At 41.2% G+C, this 27,823-nt stretch overlaps 1 protein-coding gene across 14 annotated transcripts in view; it reads left to right on the top strand.

Moving 5' to 3' along the window:
• The window catches only part of ENOX1 (ecto-NOX disulfide-thiol exchanger 1), a 365,975-nt gene that overhangs the window by 221,159 nt on the left and 116,993 nt on the right, over positions 1–27,823 (top strand). For all 14 annotated transcript variants that reach the window (XR_014948654.1, XR_014948652.1, XR_014948653.1 and 11 more), the window contains 2 exons: positions 1,551–1,686; positions 2,633–2,770. Coding sequence is in view for 10 of the 14 variants with exons in the window: in XM_085554466.1 (XP_085410592.1) it covers positions 1,677–1,686; positions 2,633–2,770 (148 nt within the window). In the remaining 4 variants the exon portion in view is untranslated. The remainder of the gene's footprint in view (positions 1–1,550; positions 1,687–2,632; positions 2,771–27,823) is intronic.

Here is a 27,823-nt window from a genome sequence, read left to right as displayed (position 1 = left end):
TAAATCTCGAGTGGCTTGCCAAGAGTAACATAAGCTAATCATGTTCCCTGCAGAGGACTCTTGTTCAATGTTTTTTGGTGTTTATAGATGTTATTTAGCAGCTAATTTTATCAAAAAAATATTTTATGTCCTGTATAATGAATAGTGGAGATCAAATAAGAATTGGAATTGCAAATTCAAATAATAAGAGTTGATAAATATTGACTTTTAAATAGACCCACTGTAGATTTGAACAAAATGCTTCTGGCCTATGCTGGTAATTTGAAAATTACAACATTCAAAAAGAAAAAGAAGTTCAGCATTGTCTGATCCTGGCCCCTTGTTCACTTCTACAGCTATTAATGTGGTCATGTCCCCATGGATTGGTTTATACAGTGTTGAAGAACTATGTATTATAGAACTTTCTAGCTTGTACTTTTGTGCATCACATGAAGAAAGAAAAGCGTGGGAGGTGCTCAACCAAAATTCTGCATAATCACTTTAATTGTTTCTTTTAGAAAGATGAATTCTTGGGGTTTTCATAATGAAAATCCCATAATTAAGAACTTTCAGGTGCTTTTTAAAATGACAGCTCAGATGTTGCCACTGAGAGACACCTACCTGGTGTTAACAAATGCCCTAAAACATGGTCAGGGGTTGGGCTGTATCTTCACTAGTACCAAAGGCTGTATATCAATGATATTTAGGCTTCTGGACAGCCAGGAAAACAGTGCAGCCCCAGTTTAACCAACATTTCTGTGTAACTAATACACACTGACCTAACATAAGTATACCTCTGTGTTCATCTTGCTGTGTTTCTTCCCTCTTGTGAGTGCTGTCAGCTCACAGCTTTGGGTCACACCTTGTCTTCTCTCCAGCGTCCCTTATAATGACCATTGCACATGTGGCGAGCTTCACAAACAACAGCAACAGCAAAAAGCTACTATTATGTAACACTTGTGGTCTGACAGATATCTGATTGAAGCAGCACGTTTTAGCTGGAAGCAGATATTCCACTTCCACCTCAAGCTCCCTACCTTTTGTGAGGCAAAGATACAGCGCTAGTCAAGGAGCCGGCATCATCCTCAGCTCTCCTAAGCTTTCTTACATTTCCACATCTCTACATGTTCCATTCTGAAAGTCAGCACAGATTTCTTTTACTTTTCATTTCAGAACAGGAAGCTATTTTCTTGAAACTCCCAACATCAGTTAATTGTTAACAGTTAAAGAAAAAAAAAAAAAAATCACATCTTTGTCCCTTCAAATACATTCTTTCAGCTGATGCCTTCATGCTGAGGAGGCTGTGTAGCTGCTGATAAGACCAAATTTCTGAAGAGCTTTTCAGTCAGAGGCAAGCGCTCTGGCAGGTTCCTGCATGGCACTGTTTGCTCAGTGGGTGAGGATGAGCATTCATTGAAACTCCCCTCTGGAATGTGTGCAGGAAGCCTGGAGCTGGTGCCTGGTGCAAGTGGGCAGGAGCACTGTTTGTTGGTTTCCCAGAGCCGTTTGTTGTTCTGCAACCGTGTTCTGGTTGTGGCACTCAGTAGCTGATTTTGTCTTCTTTCTTTTAGAGCCTCATGAGCTGTGTGTGGGCCCTGAGTTCGATGACATCCCGTCTCAAGATGCTGCTAATACAGTAGCTAATTATTCCTAGCTGAAGAAGTCTAACGAAAGCAAAAAGAACTGGTGAAAAAGCAATGGCTGCTGGTAAGTGTCTCAGGTCGGCATGGGTAGTAAGAAAATCGTGGGAAGGAGCTGAGTTCATTGTAATGAGGGAGATGCACAAATGTATGACTAGTCCTTGTGCCTGGAGGTTTACCATCAGGAGGGTACCCTCCCTTAGCTATCTGACCCTTTCTTCTTCCTTGTGGTGCTCAGAGATATGATTTAGCAGAGGGTTGTTAGAGTTAGGTTACTATGGTTAGGCTGCAGTTGGACTTGATGATCTTTGAGGTCTTTTCCAACCTGAGTAATTCTATGATTCTATGATTCACCAACCCAGGAACCCATACCTGGATAGTAGATTTTGACCATGTGAATGTTAATTCTCTTGTTTTCAGAACAAAACATGATGTTTCCCATAGTGAATCTGTTGTCTTTGACCTCTTTTTAGTTCAGAGCTATCATATTCTTAAATCCTCTATAAAATTGCATCTCATGGAAAACAGGTTTTTCTCTGACGTGTGTTTGGTTCTCAGCTTTCTGACAGTTTGCCACAGATCATATATAGTTAAATTATATTAGATGACTACAGGATAATTCATCCAGCATAGGAAGGATCTCAGGAGGACTCCAGTACAAACTTCTGCTCAGAGCAGAGCTGCCTATAGGGTCGGATCAATTGCTCAGGGCTTTAACAAGTTTTGGCCCAAAACCTACAAGGGTTGGTGGCGGTACAGCCTGTTCCACCACTCAACTCTCCTCCTGGTGGAAAAGTTTTCCATATAATCAGCTTGAGCCATTCGTGTTTCATTCCACACCTGTTGAATGCTTCTAATCTCTTTATGATTTGCTATACTGTGCCAAGCAGTATTATCTAAAACTTCTGAAAGGTGGAGCATAATTAGGAAACAAAAGATTGATTGAGATATCTCATCTTTATTGAAGGCTTTGTTAAAAATGCTGCCATGTTCATGTGTTTCTTCTCTTGCAGCAGCTGATGGTTTGGGAAGTATAGCTATAGATACCACGCAACTGAACATGTCAGTCACTGATCCAACAGCTTGGGCCACGGCTATGAATAACCTGGGGATGGTTCCAGTAGGTCTAGCTGGACAACAGCTTGTGACAGGTAATTTATATATCTTTTTGTATTAAAGAGGTCTGCTGCACTAATCCATGGACTCTTTGCCTTCTTTTAAAATATCTAGAATTATTTTTGGGGCTATATTTATTTTTCATATTCTGAAAATGTTATCTATGATTAATATTGCATACACTGTAGTAGTTTCTTCTTGCAGCGGTTGTAAAATCTATATCATATTTTAACCTTGTGGAAAAGTCAAAACTCTCTGGCAAAATTAGACATCGATCCTCATGCTGGGTCAAGACCAGTAGCAGGGTCACATAAAATCTGTTTCTTCATTCAAGCAGGATGTCTTGATGTTCTGCTAAGGAATACCATGGTGTTAGACCTCCTGACTGGAGAAGGATTTTGAAGTTATGTTAATTGGGTATAAAATTATGTAGCCCATTCACTCAGTTAATATTAGTAAAGTGAAGCTTTCCCATCAGGTATGCACTTATTTACTTATGGAGTCATAAATTGAATTTCAAGAGGTTGTCCTTGTTTGATTTTTTTATTTCCCTTACAGTTTGGAGAAGCACTGCAGGCAACGAACTCATTCTAAAAACAATAAAATTAATATTTTGGAATCAGCAGTGTTTCACAGACACATCCAGGCAACATCAGACTTCACTGCCAGCAGAAAAGGACTAATTGGGTGGGATTAATTAAACTACATTGCTCCTGTGAGGTAGCTAGACATGATTTTTATATGGGTGGGTGCCCCACAGACACAAGCCACCAGCCAGACACATGACAGATCCCCTCTGGAAACTGCATTCTTAGCTTAAGAAGAGCAGTGCAACATCTGGATCAGAGCAGCCTCCTGGCGTGTCTGCACCCATCCATGTACACGTGCAAGTGGTAAGCCAGATGTAAATCACTATGTTGGCCTCACCAGGGATGTGAGAGGTTTTATTTTGGCCAAATATGTCCCCTTCTGGAACTTGGAACAGAATGAAGCTATGCCAGTTTGCAGCTGATGGTCTGGCTCTGAATTACCCATTTTACAGGCGGGTAAACTAAGCTGCATGAAGGTTGATTTATAATGGAAGATTTTCAAACAGAAAATTTAGCTACTGGAGGCCATCGACTTATTCTTTAACCCCGTTCTCCTGATTACAGGTAACAAGCAAAGCTGTCAGCACCTGCCTCCCATGCTGTCCATTCCTGTGCCCTGTGAGGAGTGGTGGTGGCTTCTCAACCCATGTACAAATATCTCTGTTGAATATCCCATGGAATTTGCCCACCTTTTTGTCTTCCCTTCTTCCTCTGTCTCCCCAGTTTTGGTGTAAGTTGTGTCCTCAGGTGCGATATGAAGTCCCTACAAAGCAGCCTCATCTCATCTGCAGTGCTTTTCCCCATCAGGGAGGATCCCATGGATTTTATTTCACTGTCAGCTCCCTACTGTAATTTCCATAATTTGCATATTACTTATTGTAGGAGTGTTGTACAGGTCAGCTGGTATTTGTTCAGCATTTTGAATATATGAAAGATGGCATAAGTAATAAATATTAATTAGTGAAGTGCTACTTGCTTTCTTTACAGAAATAACTCCTGTTTTTCCTTTCCCTTTCCTTTCCTTTCTTTAAGTCTCTCTTGTATTTTTCAAGGTAAATAGGTGCTTTGACATTTCATTATGTTTCCCCACGATTCATAAGTTTTTGACACATTTTCATCATGGCAAATCCATAATTTTCACCACAATTTACCATGAAAAGACTTATGGACCTTTTTTGCTGTGATATATTGGTAAATATATTTACTGTAGCTGCATTCAGCAAGTTTCCATCACCACGTTAGACCAAATATCTAACCACTCCTCAGCCATTTCTGACTTTCTTTTTGATTTTTTTCATTGTTATTAATCCTAGCAATGAAATAATCTCCCACAGCAGTCACATTTTGCTGTTTTTACTGTCATCTATGACATTTCTCAGAGATTAAAATGAAACACCTGTGTCCCAGCACTAACTTTTTCTCTGCCTTTAAAAATAAGTATTTTTATTTTATTATTTTATTTTCCTGCCTTGACAACAGTTAGGAAAGCAATAAATAGTTTAAAATGATCTTGGAGGGTGGGTGATCTTCCCTGTGCGCGTCTTTATAACCTTCTGTAGTCTGAAATTCAGGGTGTTGTACTCATCTGTATCCTGACACATTTCTTAATTTTGTGATATTTCAATTTCCAAAGCTCTCCTTCAGTTACAGCTTTTCTTCCTCCGAGCCTGGTTCCTGATTCCTAAATGGCAGAGCAATTTTCCTCCCTTAGGTATGGAGGCCATGAGATCGACTAAGTCCATTTATGGATTTTTATATTTTTTTTCAATTGACATTAATTTTGCTGCTGTGCAACACGCTGGGATGCCTGCATTGTAACAGAGTTGTGCTACCCACTTTACAAGCTGTGAAGCTCTTTCCTAGCCTGAGAATTTGTTAACATTAATAATAAAGCTTCTGCAACATCTGTCCGATGCTCTTCCTGCAGTCTGCAATGTAGGCTGTCTGTTCTGGGTTACTAATCAATTTTAAGCACTGCTAACCTTTTAATATCAGTTTAGATGATATCTGTACTCTATTCAATTCCTTATCTCTCTGTACTGTAAAATTGGATTTTTGATCTGAGCAAATGCCAGAGCCTTTCATTTGTAAAGATGTATTCTCATTAATAGGTGTATAATATCTCTTCTATTTCTACGTGTAGCCTGCTTGCACTTTTTGTTTTTCAGAAAGTTCATCTTCTTCCATAATACTTAGCCTCTGCATTACATGCGTACTAATATACACATTTATACACAATATGTATGTAATCATACAATGTAGTTTAGTAATGCATTAGTGAAAGTGTTAAAGACTGATGTGGAATGGCCTTGGTTGAAAAGTACTTTAATTCTAAGCCCCCTCCTTCAACATTTTATACATTTTTATACATTTTTCCTAAAAGCAGCCTGTTGGATCAAAGTTTCTTGGTCTAGGCCCAGAGGTAAGAGTTTTCTGGAAAAGTTGGAGAAAATCTGCTAAACTGCTTCTGAATTAGCCAGGCCTTAAACCTGCAGTTTTTCTCCACTTTAATACTTTGAGAAACATGTCCTGGTGAGAGGGGAAGGGTAGTTTGTACTCCGCGTTTTTTAGATACGAATGCACCTTGTGCTCTCAGTAGCTCCTATTCAAGCACATCTTTCAACTGTGTTTAAGTCTGCTGCTCTGTTACATTTTAGGAATAGCAGAAAAGCTTAGTGACCTGTGGCCAAATGAGGCTGGTTTATTTTGCTTTCACATCAAGACTTTTTAAAGGCACTTCTGGCACTGCTGAATTTAGAGTCCTTATGCTGTCTTTTGTTTCAGCAAATGGCATCAAGTCACCTGTATTCTAATTCTGACATTCAGCTCGAAAACATGATTTACCTCTCCAGTTCAGTTTGGTTTTCCTTACACTAATGAGCTACTGCACTAGAAAACATAAAGCAATTCTGAGATGCTTTTCTTCTGAGTGACTTAAAGGACCTAAGCATTTGTTCATAAAAGATATAAATTAAGAAGTTCACCAGTACAAACACATGGTACCTAAATGGTAATTCTAGAGTTGCTTGAGGCTATGCTCTGCGCTGCTTGTTTGTACTCTTGCAGAAAAAAAGAAATAACAAACTTCAAGTGCAGACATTCAAGGTGAAAGTTATACTTCTGCCTACAGGTCAAGGGTATGCCTGAAAGCTGATGCCTTTTGCTTACCTATGGGTAATTATTAAGGCAACATCATCCGTGCGAGTCCAGCCAACATGCCTCACCCTCAGGATATTAAATTTTCAGTGGACTCCAGTATTGTTTTTGCTGAAGTTATACTTTGACCAGTTCTACAGACTCCTAGTGAAATTGGAGGCTAGTAAGCTTTTGAAGCCTAACATCCCTCTTACCAATAAGTATAGGAAAGCTATACAACATTTTAGTGGCCTTGGGCGTATGTCTTTTAGACACTGGTGGTTGTGAAATATTAGACACATCAACCATTCTGTTTTTCCATTTGTCATTTCTTTCCCCACATACTTGTCTTTTGACTTAATTTCAGTGGAACATAGGAACTGTCAGCTTCAGTTAGATCACCTCGTTCAGGATCATGCTTTTGACAGTGCTGAGTAGCTGATACTAAGCAGGGAGATGTAAAAGGCAAGTCAGCACCAAAGTGCTTTTCCCTCCAGTGGGCCCTTCTCTTAATCATTAATAGATGGAGCAGGATTCCCCAAACTAGAAGCTGTATGTCCAAATCAAGTTATAACTCAGCAAAACTTCATTTATGGGAGCAGCACCTGTGACAGTGTTTGCAATACTGAAGCTATAACCCCAGAAGAAGTTTGTGATAACAGAAGAAATTAAGAAATATCAATCTTAATCTTAAAACTTAAATCCTAAACAGTAGACTAAATATCCCTCCCATAATTTTAGCAGCTCAAGACCCCCAGATCTTTGGAAAAAATAATATTCAGACTGTCTCTTTCTCAAAAATGAAGATTGTAACAAGAAGCAAACACTATACTCAGATTAGAATTAGTCACAAGCAGTTTTCAGTGTGATGGATGTAGCACAGAGCCAGCCAGCATTTCCTTATTCTACTCCCTTCATTGGCTCAAGAGATCACTGATTCCCATGCACTGAAGTTGGAGTGGAGAATACCCAAGTATTATTTCCGAAAAAGAAAGGGAAGTCTGAGATTTAATAATTCCTTTACTGATCTGCCTCGGGTATGGAAAAGCCTCTTAGGCATCACTGGCTTTCTACCACAGAATAGATGAGGCATGCTCAATGAATTACTGTCTTCTGCATATCATTGCATTCTTACTAAAACTGTAAACAAATCCCTCACTGTTCTGGTTTGGCACTATTTTTGTAACATTAATGAAATACAATCAAATCTTGTAGGAAATCAATCTATATTTGATTATACTCAGAAGAAAGGCTGTACAGTAAACAGCGCTGAAGTCTTCAAGAAGTCAGCTGGCCAGAGGATACTGACAAATCTTGTGCATATACTTCTTATGTAGCATCTCCATTACTGAAGGACTGGAGACACTGATACATATGTGGGAAGCCTCTTTTTTGCTTTACTTGTGCTGTCCCATTACACAGTGGTTTTCTTTTTCCATACATCATTGCTAAGCCACAGGACCAGCGTGCCAGTAATCACATAACTTGAAACTTCTAAGATGTGCCTAAGAAAACACATATTCCCTTTCTGTAATCAATATTAAGCTCTTATTTATTTATTGGGGGGCAGGGGCTGGGGGGAGGAAGTCTTGAGCACTTGAGCACTTGAGCATCTACTATTGTTGAATAGCATGCTCTGGATTTTAGCTTCTAGACAGAGAGCAGGTGGTGAAGGCACTCTCCTTACTCCTGTACTGCTGTTTCTGTAAGCTGGAGACCACAAGTAGCTGCTGAAAGAACTCAGCAGCCCAGGGGCATGGCAGTGTACATAGTAGCTTTGGACACTGCATTACATAGTAGCTTTGGACACTGCATTAGTTTGACATTGGTATCAAAAGAAAAAAGACTTGTAACATGGCATACTCTGAAAACCACGTTTTCTCTGACTATATTCCAATTCCTTCCTATACTTCAATTTTATAGTTGTCACTATGGAGGCACTGCATTTCAGTGAAAAGGAAAACAGTTACTGTTTTAACTATCTGAATGACCAATCAGAATAATTAAAGAGGTGTGAAACATACTCTGATGGATTAGAGTTGAGCCTGTACCCGAATAAAACTGTTTTTTTCATTGTCAAGACATGGGAAGCAGAAAGAGTGAGAAAGGATGTGGGAATCCCAATTTGTAGGTCCACTGGGAACACCTCTAAGGAAACATTACATATTAGTGTAACAGGTAGGTTTTCTTTCATTGACCTGAAAATCACCTGCAGAGTTAATCACACCTTCTATCATGTGAGTGATACTCAAGAAGACTCCACACCAGGGGACATTAAAGAGCTAGGAACAAACACGAGTTACAGCAGAAAATGTAGAGAGATATTCAGTGTCCAGAGAAAATGTGGCAGAAACTCTAAGGGCCTTTGACACACTACTCTGGGTGAAGTGTGCCTCTTAGGTCATTCAAGTGCCTACTCTATATTAGACCTTAATTAAGGCCTAGAATGAAGATAGTGATTAAAATCTCCTTGGTGCTTAAAGATAAATAGTGCTTTTTTAGCATCATCTGAGGGACAGACTGTTCTAAGTAAAGACCCAGGAGGTACGCAGGATCCCATAGAGGTGTATGTTAAGTGCAAGGCTTGTGCTATATGAGGGTTGGAATATTCTTTTTGATTACAGAATTTGTTCCTATACTTTTGTCCTTGGCCAGTTAACAGTTTAGGAAAACAGACTTATTACTATTTGGCATGACTCCTATTAACTCTTTCAAAATCCCAAACTACATTTACTATTCATGTAATATTGTTTGGGTAACTGTTATGGATTTTTATTTTAGTAACTGCAAAAAAAAAAAAAAAAAAAAAAGAAGAAAAAAAAATGTATTGTGCTGGTTTTATTTGAAGTTCCAGTGAAATAACGTTGAAATATTTCATTTCTGTAGTTTTCCTCATCTTTTTTCTGTTTGAAAAGCCTTCTTTCCCACCATTTTCCATGTGTTTATTTATTCTAGTCAAAAATACCCATGAGTAATTATGAACATCCCAAAGCAGAAAATAAGCCAGGAGCCTGTTGGAAACCATTTGCTGTTGACTGCTCACTTCTGCTGGAGCACAGCTCGTTCACAGCACTTCCCCTTCTCATGCATAGTCCAAGAACCTAAGGCTCTATGGCCAATATGGCATGTCCAGCATAACCTCTATGTGATACAGCTCATTTATGGGAAAATTGAGATATTGTAGGTGGAAGTCAACACAAAGATTAAAATTGACCATTTTAACTAATCAAAGATGAGGTGTGAATACCAAGTTGTATGTTTACGTGGAAAACAAGGCTTGCTAATGGCAGACTGTTGGAAGTTGGCTTGCTGACCACTGTGGTCTGTTCAGGTGGCAAGATGAAGGTGATGTTACCTGGTGCCCCAAAGCCAAAACTGTGAACTTCATGTGAGGACTGTCTGCAGTAGATGACACAGGTATCCCAGCAGGGCTGTTAACTCACTACATGCAGAATGCTCTCAGGAGAGATCAGGGTGGCACAGATAGGAAAGTTGCAGAGCAAGACTTCCTTGGGAGGGTAAGACTTGAGTCTAAATGAACACACTCCAAATCAGGCCATAGCATCAGTTGTATATCCCTACTCAAGCTCTTTGTCTTACATGGGCTAGAGCTTAGCCCCTGGGTAGAAAGCAGGCCACCACATGTGGAGGTGAAAGATAATTGAACTTAACGCACAAAATATTCTGTAAAAATCTCCAGCATGTGTTTACATTGTGTTCTGCCTAAATACTAGGGATAGGTTGCTTTGGCTTCAGGAATGTAATGCATCTGTTCCTATAACAGAAACAACTTTATCTGCCGTTCCTGTACGTGCACATTCCTCTTGCAGATGTTTTTTGGGTTTTGTTTTGTTTTGTTTTTGGTTTTGTTTTGTTTTTTGACCCTAGGTGATTTTCCTTTACAAATAATCTTCCCCTCCTTAACACAGTGTCTACAGCAGTTAGTCACTGTTTGTTATTTGCATTCAGGAACGGCTTTCAGATGGATAGCTCCAATAAGTTAAACAATGCCTGAGCACTAACAAGTCAATCCCATCCCAAATTGCACACAGTCTGTTTTCTTTCACTTAGATAAACTAGGTAGGTTAGGGATTGCATGGAAACAATGGGATAATACTGATTGGCATGAAAAGCAGCAGTGATTAGGAAGCTGGCTGCTTATTGTGTGTTACCCATAAAGTACCTTGACATCACAGTATTGTGGTGGTAAGTGAAAAAGCAGTTTAACTCTTTTATCTGATATTCAGAGTCAGGAAGAGAGAAAGAGGCGAACTATTGAACAAATTGGAAGCAGGCAGACACTTTCTACCTGCTCTTCCTCCGAGACTGTGTTGCTGTAATTTGGTAGAGAAGGATTGCAAAAGGGAAGTGAGAAGATAGGAAAGAGCTTTGCTAGCATTTACAGGAGACAGCACGGCGGGAGAAGGAGTGGATGTGCTTATTGTAACCTTTTATACAGACTCAGCAGCATGAGTTGTGTTTTGGAAGACAAATGTGCAGGCTGCAGAGTATGGAGAGGGCAAGTTATAGTCTTCTCTAGCTCTTTTTGTTCTCTCTTATGCAATTGTATTGCAAATGGTATATTTTACTAGAATTAAAATAGAATATTACAACCACTTGGAGAACTGAGGTTTTTCCTGATTTTGAGCTGCCTTTATCAAATCTATGTAACCTTCCTCTTGGGAATTCCCATTTTGGGACTTGAACTATACTCAGACTTGCAGGACCAAGGCCGTTCCATAAATAATAATTGAAATCTTTTCTGGAGTATTTTGAAAGCAATTTTGGCACTTTAAGCATGTGTTGTAGAAGTATTTGTGCGACATTTCAGAATGTCCTAAAGCTTTACTTACCAGAATAGTCAGGACCAAAAATAGATTAAATATTACTTAAAATAATAATAAACTCACCAAAATTAAGAGGAAAAACAAGAGAAAAGTGAAAAGATTTTATTTTTCTTTCAAATATCTCAATATTTACTGTGTTTCCACCCAAACACAATGCTGCTGCCCCTTAATGTAGTAAATACTGTAGCATTGTCCTTTGGGTTGGTTTTTTGTTTGTTTGTTTTTACAATGCTTTTAATTCTTTCATAACCCCCTAGGAACTCAGAGAAGTATTGTGAGTTGTGAGATGAGAGAGTTCATATGGTGCACCTGGTTACCAGGGCTGTGTACAGGCAGCAGGGAGTGGGAATGTGCAGCAGAACAGCTCCAAGAGTAACTGGTTTAATAAATTGCTTATGGTAAATATTGAGGGGTCCCATCATATTAGTAACTAGAAATGAAAAGAAGAAAAACCCTCAATTACAAGTCCATTCTTGTTATTCGTTAGCCTATATATAGTAAAATCTCTCTTCTAGTTCTCCTACATATGCTGTCTTTTAACTTTGTGTCCCTTTGTTCTGGTCTGTCTAATTACCTCAAGCAGATAATGAAGTCTGATTTTATAATAAACCATAGTCAGTTCAGGCTTGTCAAGGCTGATTTATTGGCTCCAAAGAGCTGGGACTTTCAGCTTCGAGGCTAAGATCATTTCTGGCTGCAATTCAAGGTGTTAATTTTGAGCTTTAAATCTAAATGTGGTTTGGAACATGTCCTATGTTTTCTGTTCTAAAAGAGCAAACAGCCTGCATTTCTGTTGTTTTTTGTTGTTGTTGTCTGAGTAGAATTTATAATCTGGAATTAAGATAAAACAAATCCAAACCATCAGTTTCTGCAAGAACAGTCTTGCATGTTTTAAACACAGCAAAGACTGTCATCTTGAAGGCCACTGAACTGTTTTATGTGAATGGAAGTTGTTAGGACTGAGCTTCCAAAGGGAAGATGTATCTCCAGAAAGTATCTCATCATATATTCATTCCTCTTTAACAAACTGCTTCAGCAATGCTTGATGCAGTGGAATATGTCTCTGCACATGTGCACGCCTTAGAAACAGAACAGTGCAATGCTAAGAAAACAAAATGATATTAGCCGATGACTCACATACACCATTTGGTGTCCTTCTGGGACCCCCTCTCTTCCTGTGTTTTACCTCAACAGTTGATTTCACTGGGGACATGAGAGCTAACCATCCTTCAAACTCTTCATCCAGGGATTTGAAGCCCCATGTTCTCACTAAAGGGCTGTCTTACAGCATCCTCTTTGATAGGCAGTTGTATTCCTACCTGCTTCCTCATTCCTTGGTCACTTATCTTCCATCATTAAAATGTTTATATACATTTTATATTATATATATTATTTTATATACATTATATATATATATATACTATTGTCACGGGTTACTTAGATTTACCTATGCCCGTGACAGGGGAAGCCACCCTGTGGGCCCCCCTCCCGGGGCCCGGAAAGGAGGGGGAAAAAGGGAGTGGGATAAAACAGCGACAATCTAAGGAGGAAAAACTTATTTTACTAAATATGATACCAAAATACAAGATAACACAATATAATATAATTGAGGCTAACAAATTGAACGAAACAGAGAGAGAGAGTCCCCGAAAACCGAGAGGCCTACTGTGAACTCTAGGCGACACGGCTGGAACGCTTCCCACTCTCCGAGAAGTTCGAGAGAAGAAGGAGGGCACTCCAGCCTGGGAACGAGATTATACAGCGTCCTGGTCCCGTGACTTATCATTAACCCTGTTGTTCTCTGGGATATGTAGTCTTCTTCTGTGGACTGCACATTCAATAGAAGTATCCATACTTTACATGATGTTATGATGTGGAATACTGATACTGATAGCAAAATTACAAAACCATGACATTCCACCCCTTATTCTACATTATTACATCATGGTAAATATATATATACATATATATACACGTATGTAAAATTATGATAGCTAAACAGTAGAATTACATGTAACATAACTAAATGTACAACTATAATAACTAAAATACACTACACATGCAAACATATATACATATAAATACATAAAATTATTGACTGCACTCCCCCAGCATCAAATTCCCTTGTGGCACACATTGAACATCCCCATCCTTCTGCATTACCCACCAAGTGCACCCAGGTCCCTGGGCAAAGACAGTTCCACGGATAGGTTTGCCCTTTCCAGAAGCTGGAAGGACCCAAACAGCTTTTCCCAACATGTTCTTTACATGTACAACAGGGACCTTATCTCCTTCTACAGTGTGTAGGGGGCTAGATTGACTAGGACCATCACGATTGACAGATCCTCTAGTATTCACCAACCAAGTGGCTTCTGCCAGATTCTTCTCCCAGTGTTTAAATGTTCCGCCACCCATTGCTTTCAACATAGTTTTCAACAACCCATTATATCGTTCAATTTTACCAGAAGCTGGTGCATGGTAGGGAATATGATAAATCCACTCAATGCCATGATCTTTGGCCCAAGTATTTATAAGGGAATTTTTAAAATGTGTCCCATTATCAGATTCAATTCTTTCTGGGGTGCCATGTCGCCACAGGACTTGTTTCTCAAGACCTAATATGGTGTTTCGAGCAGTAGCATGGGGTACTGCGTATGTTTCAAGCCACCCAGTGGTTGCCTCTACCATGGTGAGTACATAACACTTACCACTGCGAGATCGTGGCAAGGTGATATAATCAACCTGCCACGCCTCCCCATATTTATACTTTTGCCACCGCCCTTCCTCCCAGAGAGGTTTCATCCTTTTGGCTTGTTTAATTATGGCACATGTTTCACAATCATGAATAATCTGCGCAATAGCGTCCATGGTTAAGTCCACCCCTCGGTCTCTGGCCCACTTATATGTCGCGTCTCTTCCTTGATGACCTGAGGTCTCATGAGCCCATCGAGCTAGAAATAATTCACCCTTATTCTGCCAGTCCAAGTCAATTTGAGCCACCTCAATTTTGGCAGCTTTATCTACCTGATGGTTGTTTTGTTGTTCTTCAGTAGCCCGACTTTTGGGCACATGTGCATCCACATGACGCACCTTTACAACCATATTCTTTGTTCGGGCAGCAATGTCCTTCCATAATTCAGCGGCCCAAACAGATTTACCCTTCCGTTGCCAGTTGTTTTGTTCCCACCTCTGTAACCACCCCCATAAGGCATTTGCCACCATCCATGAGTCAGTATAAAGATACAGCATTGGCCACCTCTCCCGTTCAGCAACATCTAAGGCCAGCTGGACAGCTTTTACCTCTGCAAACTGACTTGATTCTCCCTTACCTTCGGTGGCCTCTGCAACCTGTCGTGTGGGGCTCCACACAGCAGCTTTCCATTTGCGATGCTTCCCTACAATGCGACATGATCCGTCTGTGAATAGGGCATATTTCTTTTCATTTTCTGGTAATTCGTTGTATGGTGGGGCCTCTTTAGCACGTGATACCTCTTCTGCTGGTGATGTTCCAAACCTTTTATCTTCAGGCCAGTCCATGATTACCTCTAGGATTCCTGGACGATTGAGGTTTCCCATTCGCGCTCGCTGTGTAATCAGCGTAATCCACTTGCTCCAGGTGACATCGGTAGCATGATGAGTGGAGGGAACCTGTCCTTTGAACATCCAGTTCAGCACTGGCAGTCGAGGTGCCAAAAGGAGCTGTGTTTCAGTCCCGACTACTTCGGAAGCAGCCCGAACCCCCTCATACGCGGCTAAGATCTCCTTCTCAGTTGGAGTGTAGCACTCTTCAGACCCCTTATATGATCGACTCCAGAATCCCAGGGGTCGGCCTCGGGTCTCTCCTGAGGCTCTTTGCCACAAACTCCAAGTGGGGCCTTTCTCTCCAGCAGCAGTATAGAGGATGTTCTTTACATCCTGTCCAGTCCGTACTGGCCCCAGAGCTACAGCTCGGGCTATCTCTTGTTTAATCTGTTCAAAAGCCTGCTGCTGCTCAGGGCCCCATGCAAAATCGTTCTTCTTCCGCGTCACCTGATAAAGGGGGCTTACAATGAGGCTGTAGTTTGGAATGTGCATCCTCCAAAAGCCCACTGCACCCAGGAAAGATTGTGTCTCTTTCTTGCTAGTTGGTGGAGACATGGCAGTGATTTTGTCGATCACATCTGTTGGGATGTGACGACGTCCATCCTGCCACTTTATACCTAAGAACTGAATTTCCTGGGCAGGTCCTTTTACTTTGCTTCGCTTAATAGCAAAGCCAGCTTGTAGAAGAATTTGGATGATCTGCTCTCCTTTTGTGAAAACCTCTTCTGCTGTATCACCCCACACAACAATGTCATCAATGTACTGCAGGTGTTCAGGAGCACCACCTTGTTCCAGTACAGTTTGGACCAACCCATGGCAAATGGTTGGGCTGTGTTTCCACCCCTGGGGCAAACGGTTCCAAGTATACTGAATGCCCCTCCAGGTGAAGGCAAACTGTGGCTTACATTCTGCAGCCAAAGGAATAGAGAAGAAGGCATTGGCAATGTCAATGGTGGCATACCATTTGGCTGCTTTTGACTCCAGCTCGTACTGGAGTTCCAACATGTCCGGCACAGCAGCGCTCAATGGGGGTGTGACCTCATTCAGGCCACGGTAGTCTACTGTCAGCCTCCATTCTCCACTGGCTTTACGCACTGGCCATATGGGACTGTTAAAAGGTGAGTGAGTTTTACTGATCACTCCCTGATTCTCCAACTGGCGAATCAAATCATGAATGGGGAGCAAGGAATCCCTGTTGGTGCGATACTGCCGTCTGTGCACTGTCTTTGTAGCAATCGGTACCTGCTGCTCTTTTACTCGTAGCAGCCCCACAACAGACGGGTCCTCTGACAGGCCAGGCAAAACAGACAGCTGCTTAATGTTGTCCATATCTACAGCAGCTATCCCAAAGGCCCATCGATACCCCTTAGGATCCTTGAAATGCCCCCTTCTGAGGTAATCAATACCCAGTATACATGGAGCCCCTGGGCCAGTCACAATAGGATGTTTTTGCCAGTCTTTGCCAGTGAGGCTTATTTCAGCCTCCAGCACAGTCAATTCTTGAGAGCCCCCAGTCACTCCAGAAATATGGATTGATTCTGTCCCTTCATGACTAGAGGGCATTAGGGTGCACTGTGCACCGGTATCCACCAGGGCCTTATATTCCTGTGGTTCTGATGTGCCAGGCCATCGAATCCACACAGTCCAATAAACTCTATTATCCCTTTCCCTCCCCTGACTGAGGGCAGGGCCCCTCTATTGGTTACCTGTGATGACTGGAGCAACTCCACTGGTGGTTGGTATGTCTAGTAGTTCTTTCACCCGTGCTCGTAGTGCAAAAGTGGGCTGATCATGCCACTTCCTCATGTCTTCTCCACGGTCACGTAGGTAGCGCCACATGGAAACACGCGGTGCAATCGTACTGTTGTTCTTTGCTCGAGCTGGGAAGCGTGTGCGTTTAACAGCTGAGACTTTTGATGATGCAGGTGAGGAGTAGGACTGGAATACTTTGATCAGATCCTTCATTAGACCTGGTGGCCCGTACGAGGATTGACCTTCATCAGTTGTTTCTGATACTATTACGGGATCATCATTACGATTAGTTGATGGAAACAATTTCTTGCACATTTCATCTACTCGGTTTTCTAGCCGTGAGATGGCAGAAACTGCGGCATGCAGTTGAGGGAGCTGCTGATCGGTGGTTTGAAGCATTATAATCAGCTCAACAACTCGGGGCCATCTGTCCACGAACCCTTTAGAACCTGTTACCAATGACTGTGCCATTCTCTCTGGTGCTGTACTTGTGATTTTCTGCCACATGTCAGGATCGGCCCTCACTCTCTCAGGGTCAAGTTCGCTTGGATCAGGGCTGTACAACATTTTCGCCATGGCCAATTCCCTCAGGCGCTGAATACCTTTTTGGACGGTATTCCAACTATCAAATTTAGGCTTCAAAGCATCCTTATAGGGGTACCTTTCTCTCACGGCTTCTAACAGCCGCAACCAGAGAGTGGCAGCTCCATCCGAACATCTGCTAATCCCTCTGTCGATACCTGCATCTTGGGCAATGCTTCCTAGTTGGCGAGCTTCATTACCATCTAGAGACAAGCTGTTGGCCCCGTTGTCCCAGCAGCGAAGCAACCAAGCAAGGATACCTTCATCTTGACGCCGTGTGAACTCCTTTCTTGAGCCTTGGATTTCAGTCAGCTTCAGAGGTCGACAATAGGTGATTTCCTCCTCATCATCAGTCTCTTCTTCATGCCTCTTGGTTTTTGCCTTTGCTTTTTTCGGTACTGCTCCATGCCCGGCACCTGGGTCTTCTGCAGCCCCCCCCTGTGCTTCTCCTTCTTTTCGTTCTAGACGCGTGGACACCCGTTTCCATTTCTTGCCTTCCACAGGGGCAACTGATATTGCTACTGATGCCTCCTGTGACTGATCAGAATTAACTTGAGCTTGAATCTCAGATCGGAAACTCTCTCTCTCCAGAATAGTATGATACAAAGCACGGTATGCATAAGCCAAACCCCACATAAGGTTTACCTCCTTAGATCTCTGACCCAAATACTCACTTAATTTCTTAGGGTCCCTTAGGTGTTCAAGAGTGAAATCCCATGACACTGCGGGTCCCCATGCTTCTAAGACTTTTCCTAAACCTTTCCATATTCCCTGCCAGTCATCATTCTCTGGTTCTGGAGGAGACTTCCGCATAGAACGAATGCATAGGAACATATATGCATTCATTAATAGTGATAACATGGATGCAAGTATGAACCCTATCTCAGTTATTGAAAGGCGTGTGGAAATTTGAGAGTACAACCTAAATAAAAAGGGTTTTTTTAGCCTGTACAATGAATTAAACATGGTGGTGTTTGTAAAATTGCCTGTTCCATCTGGAATGCAAGTACTTGTAAGATTCGCAATTCCATCTGGGATGCAAGTGTTTGTAAGATTCACAATTCCATCTGGGATGTAGGTGCCAAAATTCTGACCATACCACATCTCATAAAAGTACCAGGCAGGTGTCTCCATCAGTATCCACCTTATTAGGCTATATACCTGCACAATTCCACAACACCAAATTATGGTGTTAATAGTTGACCAATACTTTAAGAAGATCATAATTGCTTTCAATCCCTTAAACAGAGCAACTGGGATGAAGAGTGGATTCATAGCTGGCAGGCTCTGTAAAAGTCAGAGCTAGCTAGCTTTGCTCTAAGGGAGAAAGAAATCCCTTTGTTTTCTACACAAAAGTTAGATAGCAGTGCTGAGAATGTACAGCAGCCCTTAATGTTGACAATTTGTCTGGTATTTCAAGGTCACGTTCTCAGTGAGCAGCTACGAAAAGATAACACTCCCCTAACGAAGCTCTTTAAGAGTAAAGAGAGAGTTGTTCTAAAAGCTAAAAAGCTCTATGCCCGCATTCTCCACCAAAAAATCTGTCACGGGTTACTTAGATTTACCTATGCCCGTGACAGGGGAAGCCACCCCGTGGGCCCCCCTCCCGGGGCCCGGAAAGGAGGGGGAAAAAGGGAGTGGGATAAAACAGCGACAATCTAAGGAGGAAAAACTTATTTTACTAAATATGATACCAAAATACAAGATAACACAATATAATATAATTGAGGCTAACAAATTGAACGAAACAGAGAGAGAGAGTCCCCGAAAACCGAGAGGCCTACTGTGAACTCTAGGCGACACGGCTGGAACGCTTCCCACTCTCCGAGAAGTTCGAGAGAAGAAGGAGGGCACTCCAGCCTGGGAACGAGATTATACAGCGTCCTGGTCCCGTGACTTATCATTAACCCTGTTGTTCTCTGGGATATGTAGTCTTCTTCTGTGGACTGCACATTCAATAGAAGTATCCATACTTTACATGATGTTATGATGTGGAATACTGATACTGATAGCAAAATTACAAAACCATGACAACTATATATATATATACACTATATTGAAATATATAGTATATATAATTATACAATACAAAATATTGACTATATACTATATATATATATATATATACTATATTGAAATAGCAGATATGCCCTGAGGAATATTAAGATCTCTTAGCTTCTTCAGGTGGTAACACAAGGACCATATTATTCTAAGAACTGTATAGCAGAAGCGTTATCACACATCTGTGTATTCCAGCCAGTGAATTTACTGTAATTTTCCCATTGTCCCTCTTGTTGCACATCAGGTTGTTGATCTAATGGATTTTTATGTGTTTTTCAAATTCCACAAGCTCTTTTTTCTTTTTTTTTTGTTTGTGTTTTCTCATTTGTTTGCCTTGTCCTAGCTCAATTATTTCACATGCAGATGCGGCATGATATCTGGCCTCTGTGGACCCTGTTGCGTAAAAGTCGCATCTCAGTAGACTTGATTGCATGATCTGTTATTTGTTTTACTTCCAAGTTTTCTTTCGTCTGCAGCCCAGTGATACTGTTTAGTGCTTCATCCACATATGTATATAGTAAGCTTGAACTCAAGAGGTCCTCCTGAGAATTTTTTTTATTGCTTGCCATGCTTTTATGTTTGAAAGATGACAAGCTGTCACAGGATTCTTTTATGATTGTGTTATAGATTGGAAATATCAGAAAACCTCATGTTGCTTAATGGCCACTTATAAATAGAGTTTACGAATTTTCCGGTACTGCCTGCTCTGCAAACTCATTTGGGGATTTAAAGGGTAACAAACATGTTTTCTCTCAGGCATCGGTAAAATCCAGTAGTAACGTCACTGGCCAAATATCATGGACAGAGCTATGAGTGTTCCCCTACAGACTTCCAGAAATGAACAGTGGAGGAGAGAGTGATCCCAGGGTTATGCAGAGGGAGCCCCCTCCATTAATAATTTAGAACAGAGTAGAACCCAGCTTCTTTCTTCCACTTGTGCAAGCCTGCAGAGCCAGCAGGAATAAGAGACTTTTTTTTTTTTATGCTGTGTGAGTAAAATAAAGAAAAATGAACCTGGCTGTAAAATACCAGACTTCATCTATCTCTTAGATTAGGGAAAAAAAAAAACAAAAAGAGAGAAAACAAAGTCTTTTCCATCACATATAATTAACCTTCTCATTTAATGCCCAGGCCCACATGCTGCCTTGACCTAAGGGACTGTTTGCAGATAACAAATCAGGCTTCAGGGAGTGCAAAGGGGAGGAAAAGAGGCAGGGTCACGCTGAGGTCTTTCAATATACTTCTGCACTATACTTCACCATGCAGGGAAGCGGACGCTGCACATTTCTTGCAGCTGGCAGTATGGTTGTGTGCCGTCTGTGCAAGGCAAAATTTGTGGGTAGAAGTTATATTGCTTCAGCTCGTGTAGCAGAACAAAATACGTCAGCCCTTCAATGGTCTGAGACAACCAGGGGACTAAAATTTTAATTATAGCAGATGGTAAAAAAAAGGTGAATTTCAAAGAGGGAGTAGTTTTGCAACACATTATAATTTTCCTCCCTTTATTAATCTCATCGTCTCCCACAGACTTACCCATCTATTTCTTCACACTGCAGAATAACCCCCTTGTCACCACTTCCCTGTTAATATTCTCTTCTCTTTCACAGGTGACAACCTGATTTTTTGTCTACTTGACTTAATATATCAAATCAAACTTAAAGGAAGTGCTCTCTACTTGTACTTAGGTTGGAAGTTCACTGCTTTTACCTCAGTCCTGGGCATGGTACTGTCTGTTTTGTTCTGGCTCTACTGATTGGCCCAAAAACCTTTTCTTGCCCTAAACTTCAGACTGTCACAGCTACAGCAGTACAGTTGAAACGTCATGACTTTTAAAGTAGCCTTTTAAATCCGTACCCACAGGTTAATGGCCAGTTTATGTCTGTAAGGAAAAGATCTCTTGTCTGAGAGGTATACTTTTCTTCTGAGGGCAAAAATACAATTTAGGCTAGTTTTATATGCAGAAAGCTCTTCTTTATTTTTGTTTTGTCTCTTTTTTGTTTTGTTCTGTTTCATTCTTGTCTCTTAGTCATTAATCTCTCCTATGAAACTAGTCAAATCGAAGCAAATGTACTGCCAAACTTATTTTTCTTATCATTTTTAAATACATCTTTTCAAATCTCCAGATTATCTTCCTGTGCTCTCTATCTCCTAAATCATAGAATTATAGAATCATTGAATGGTTTGGCTGAAAAGGGACTTAAAGACCATCCAGTCCAGCTCACTTAGCCTTTATTTGTACATGGGGTTGCCCTGGCCCAAGTGCAGGACTTTGCACTTGCCCCTGTCAACCTTTGTGAATTTCACACAAGTCCACCACTCAAGCCTGTCAAAGTGCCTCTGACTGGCATTCCCTTCGACACATCAACTGCACCACACAGCTTGATGTCACTGGCAAACCTGCTGAGGATTCACTTGATCCCACTGTCCATGTAACAGATAAAAATGTTGAGTAATATCGGTCCCTATGAAGACCGCAGAGAGACACAGCTCATCACTGGTCTCCACATGGGTGTTGAGCTGTTGACTGCAGCAAGCCAATTACTTACCCGCCAGCTTCAAATACATATCTCTCCAGTTTAGAGACAAAGATGCTGTGTGGGACAGTGTCAAACGCTTTGCACAATTTCAGGTAGAAAACATCAGTTGCTCTTCCATTATCCACTAGTGTTGTAACTCTATCATAGAAGACAACCAGATTTGTCAAGCATGATTTGCCCTTAATGAAGCCATGTTGGCTGTCATCCTTCACCTCACTGCTCTCTGCATGTCTTAGCATAGTTTCCAGGAGCATCTGCTCCTCCTGGTGCCTCTTTCCAGGCACAGATGTGAAACTGACTGGCCTGTTGTTCCTTGGGTCTTCATTTTTTTCCTTTCTAAAAATGAGGGCTATGTTTCCTCTTTTTCAGTGACTGGGAACTTCACTTGTATTGTCATGAATTTTCAAATGTGATGGATAGTGTCCAGATAAGCCGGTTCCCTAAAGACCCTCAGATGCGTCTCATCAGTTCCCCTTGCTTCATTCAAAACGGACTACTGTTACACTTAAGTATGACACATTTTTCCCAGTGTCCCTTGTGACAGATTTCTGGTCTGGCTTTTTCAAAGTTTTCAAGTGATGAAACTCTTAAATATTTAGGCATGTCTGAGCATCCTATCCTTGTTAGTAAATGTTTTAGCAGTTGTTTATATACACAAAGAAAAGTTGTTTTTTCTAATGTGGCTTAACCAAAACAAGATTGGTCTTCTAAGTTACTTCCCAGCAAGTTTTTCACCTGTTCTGGTTTCAGCAGGGATAAAGTTTTCTTCATAGCAGCTGGTATGATTCCATCTTTGGATTTAGGAGAGAAACAGTGTTGATAACACACTGGTGTTTTAGCTATGGCTGAGCAGTGCTTACAGAGCTGAGGGCATTTTAGCTTCTCACGCTGCCCTGCCCATGAGGGGGTTGAAGGTGCACAAGGAGCTGGGAGGACACAGAACCAGGACATCTGACCTAAACTGGCCCAAGGGATGTTCCATAGCATATGGCATCATGTGGAACTTTGAAACTGGGGGAATTTAATCTGGAGGCAGCCACTACTCAGACACTGTCTGGGCATCAGTTGTCCTGTGGCAAGCTATAGTATTGTGCATCACTTGCTTTGTATATTCTTTTATGATTATTATTATTATTATAATTTCCCCTTCCTTTTCTGTCCTATTAAACTGTCTTAACTCAACCACAGGTTTTACCTTTTCCATCTCTTATTCTCTCCCCCATCCCACTGGGAGTGGGGAGGAAGTGAACAGCTGTGTGGTGCTTAACTGCCTTCTGGTTTAAACCACAACACCAACAAGAAAAAATTAATTCCTGCTTATTGTTGTTGATGTAATTAGGCTCTCTAACAATTTCCTATCTTGTTTCCTTACAGCAAAGAAGTATGTACAACACTCTGCTTTTCTATTCTTGGATGTGGAACAGAGTGCCAAAGAAAGACATTTGAGGGCAGTAGGTTCCTGTTAGTTTCCAGATAGGAATCTCCTTTTGGAATGCAGAAATTACTGTGAGTGAATTGAATCACTCTACAGGATCTTCTGCTTCTTCCATAGATCACAGAAGGATCCAAGGGTTAAAAGATTCCTATTTGAGGTGTTATGGTTAGTTCATAAAATCACAGAATCAAAGAATCATTAAGGTTTGAAAAGATCACTAAGCACATCTAGTCCAACCATCAACCCATCCCCAGCATTCCCTCTAACCCATGTCCCTCAGTGCCACATCTACACATTTCTTGAAAACCCCCAGGGATGGTGAGTCCACCATTTGCTTTGACGTGAATCAAGTGAGTCTCTCTCTGTCTTGAGTGAGGTCTTTCATTGGCATTATCTGCTTTTTAGCTGAGGTTGAAAACGAATTTCTACAAGAAAACTGCTGTGTTGTTTCTCAGTGAACAAAGAAGTTCCTCACAGAAAAGCACATCATTCCTAATATTAGATTAGACCTGGGATGAAAGTAGACTTTTGCTTCAAAACTAGAATTGAATTACAGAAAGTGTTCCTGGATTGTGTCATCTCAGAGTTGTCATCCTGTTGCAAGACAGGAAGAAGAGAAAAATTCAATTTGCTTGAGCTTAGCCTTGCCTTGCAGATTTTAGATGATATCAGCCTTTGAATTAGAAATGTTGCTGTGGCATTTAGGCCCTTGCAAGCTGTTGCGTTCATGGGAAACTGCAGAAACTCTGCTAAGAAGCAGATGGATGTGGGTAGAGGATGGGTGAGGTTCCTAACTCCCAGAATCTCCTGCTGGACCTATGTGACAAAGCTGAAGGAAACAGGTATGGGGGTGTGGGTGAAGGCTGGGTGACCAAATCTGGGCTGCAGTGGTTGCTGATAAGTGGTCAGGGGGTGTGTGGACTTATTTGAAGAGCAGTCAACAGAGACAGCCTTGTATGTGTTTGTGCAGCTTGTAGGGAAAGCTTGCGATGCTTGTAGGGAAAGGTTCTGAACCCACATGTCCCTTGTATTCTGTTAATTAAGAAGTTGCAAAAGATTACATATTAGCAGTGCTGTAGAATGAATGTTTTACGTGCATGGATAAGCTGAACGCGACTTCAGACATACACTTCGATGCCATTTCCCAACTAATTGCATTTAGAATTTAGAGCTGTCTGCAACTATAACTGGAAGCGCCTACTATGCTGTTATTTACCGATAAAAAAAAAACAAACACTTTTTAAATCACCTTCCTAGCCAGATGTTCATAAACAAGGGTTTGACAGTTGGTCCATAAAACAAGTCAAGCATTTCATCATTGTTCTCTTAGGTGGCTCTTTTGTTTAAGCATGTTTAACTAAACACATACATTTACTTAAGATGAACTGTAAAAATAACATCTGGAGTTCTTTTATCTGAAAGAAAATGCTGAAGGGTTTTACACAAGGATCAAGTACGTTTTCTAAACTGTAGCAGGGTTTTTGGAATTGAAGCTGAATAAATGTGCTCCCAGCTTTTGAGAGGATCATGGGCCAGTATTATTTAAATGTTCTTTATACCTATATGGCTCTCTATGGGGAATCTGCTCTCACCAAAGGATTCTTGTTTCTCATTCCATAATGAGTTTCTGTTTTCATCCTTGCCATCTGGGACCCTGACACAGTCCCTACTAGTCACACTGGTGGAACTGGATGCAAGGCTCAGTCCACAGTATTTATTTTAGAATATTCTGTTCTGTGATAGACTGTGTTCAAAGAGGAACGTCAAAGAAGGAGCTGCTGTGCATTACATTTTAATCTGTGCTTGTATCAGTCTTATCTCTTTTATGTCTCTTATTCCTTTTCAAGATATGTGAGATTCTTTCTTTCTCTCCTGAAGCAGCATGCTTTAATTTTTCATTTATTTTTTTCTTTTCCTACTCTGTTTCTTAGAAAAATCATGCTAATAAGTTCTGGTTTGCTCACCTTTCAAATCAGTGTTACTATGCATTTTAGCTTTGCTGAGCGTTGGTTTGGTTACTTTGCTTTTTCATATTCAGTTCACAACATGAATGAGAATTCTGTTGAAATTTAACAAGCCCTAGGGAAAAAGATTGAGACAAGTGCAGTCAGATTTATAAAGTGGGGGATAAATTGGAAGAGCTTTTGCATTTCTTCAGCCACTTTGGGTGTTTTTTTGATGGATGGGCTGTCTTTCACTCATGATTCCGAATAATGTTGCTTCAAGTTCTGAGGGGTACCATGACTTTGGCTGCTCATGACAACAGAAAAATGATAATCCAGAAATGCTAAAAAAGGTGAGAACAAAAATAATAGATACGAATTCCTAACCTAAGTCCACCATTATTTTATGATTTAATTCTCGGGAACACAAACTGTTTCATAATGTGAGACTGGCATTTAATCTGAGCAACCTGACTGTTATGAGAATTATGCAAGGCAGCATGGAGCTGTTTAATGCCTAAATGACAACAAAACATAAAGATGCGGGCCATAATTCTATATGAAGTAGTATACTTCCCTGTGAAGCTTGGACGAGTACGTTCCTGATTTAAATATCTGGAACTACAGTAAATGGTATGAAACATAAATCCTATCTGTGATGGCACCCAGGGACCAAAGCAGCCAGTCAGAAAGCTCTCCTTGCTGCAGATTTATCATTTGGTTTTAGGGTATGTGTCCTAGACTTTGAAAGGACCTTTCCTAACCTGGTCTTTCTGTCTCATTTCAGCAATGCAAAGAAGCTATAAAACTGCCTAAATGTGAAAGGCTAAAAAATTCACCTGCCTTGCAGAGGTGGTTAAGAGCAAGCATATGTGGCTGATTAGCAGCCCTTGTTAAACCCTTAGCCTCAGGGGGAAAGAAAATGTCACCAACAATAACAGCACAGAAGAAAACAAAAACACTCCCAAATCTACTAACTCACTCTCTGGTGAATTCAGCTATCCCAGATACACAGGTTTGGTTCAGAAGGATGATGTTTGCCCCATTTGCTTCCAGCATTTGAGTTGGAAGGGACCTTTGAAGGTCATCTGGTCCAACCCCCCTTCATTGAGCAGGGACACCTACAGCTAGATAAGGTGCTTAGAGCTCCATCCAGTCTGATATTGAGTGTCTCCAGGGACAGGGCACCCACCACCTCTCTGGGCAACGTGTCCCAGTGCCTCACAACCCTTACTATAAAAAACATTTTCCTTATATCCCTGCTGAAGAATCTGTTCCCTTCTTTCTTATAGTGCCACTTTAGACAATGAAGGGCAACTATCAGGTATCCCCAGAGCCTTCTCCAGCTCTCTCAGCCCATCCTCGTAAGAGAGACGTTCCATTCCTTGGATCATTTTTGTGCCCCTCTGGATTCACTCCAACAGGTCCATGTCTCTCCTGTACTGAGGATAGTCATCTGGATGCAGTACTCTAGGTGAGGTCTCACCAGTATGGAGCAGGAGGGCAGGATCCCCTCCCTTGCCCTGCTGACTACAAGTCACCAGCCCTTCTCACTTCTCTTACCAGCAGCTTCTCAGATGCCTACTTCTGCACCCATCACAGGGCAACACAGGGAGGTGAATTGTTCCTGCCAGAGAGGAGGGCAAAGGAGGTTAAGTGATATGGTTATCCATGATTTGCTCTCTCTCTGGTAGTGGTGAGCATGCCAGAAGCTGCCATCAGCTGCTTCGTTCACACTGTTTGCTTGAAAAGATCTTTCCTGTCTGCCTTGAGAAACAGGTTGGGCAGTGAGCTGGCAGCCGGTTCAGATGCATCTTGATTGGGACACATCCTCCTCCTGGTTATAGGCTGAAAAGTTTTTTCCCTTCAAAACTCCTGCGGAGTAGAGATGTTTCAAATGAAGAAGTGTGATAAAAGCCAACATTCTAGAACTTTGCAAACCCCTCCTAAGACTGGCATAAAAGATATTTCACTCATAGATGAGGAGAGAGAAAAGAGCAGCAAAACTTCAGAAAAAATCTGCTTGCTAGCGGTGATGCTCTCCATGTTCAGTTGCTGGAATATCACAAGCAGAACATATGGGGCAAGACCCAATTAGCTGCTCCAGACCTGACAGGCTTTTAGGAGAATCAGGCTGCTCAGACAATGTTCTGATTTAACCACTCTGATCTCAGCAAGTGTCACAGGGTTAGATTTGTCCTCTCTGGCTACACTGGAATCTTTGCAGACAGAAGGCAAAAAGAGCACCAAAGCAGAAGGCAACTTGAGGTCTCAAGTTTTGAAAGAAAAAAAAAAAGACCATTTCAAACGTTAACAAAAGCTGAGAACTTTCCGCTTTAACTCTTTCCTTGGTTGTTGAGCAGAGGCTCAAACAGAATCTGACATAATGCAGGGAATATATAATCTTTTGTGGTTTCAGCTGTCAAAGACAAAAATAGATCTATTTTTCAGACTGAGTGAATATCATTTTATTCAAAGGCATAATTTCCTTCAATTTTTTTGGGTAGAGCTTAAAAAGAATAGCAAACCTTACTGCTCTAGTGTGAATACCAAAAAATGGCATCTTCCTTCCAAAGTCTGGAGGGGCTACAATTGCTGAGACAGAGCACTGGGTTTGTTAACAT

This window comes from Coturnix japonica, chromosome 1, assembly GCF_054131305.1.
Source record: "Coturnix japonica strain WE chromosome 1, WE-NBRP24, whole genome shotgun sequence".
In the NCBI taxonomy this organism is placed as follows: Eukaryota; Metazoa; Chordata; class Aves; order Galliformes; family Phasianidae; genus Coturnix; species Coturnix japonica.
Note: the sequence above shows the minus strand (reverse complement) of the source record. Positions and strands in the feature narration are given on the sequence as shown.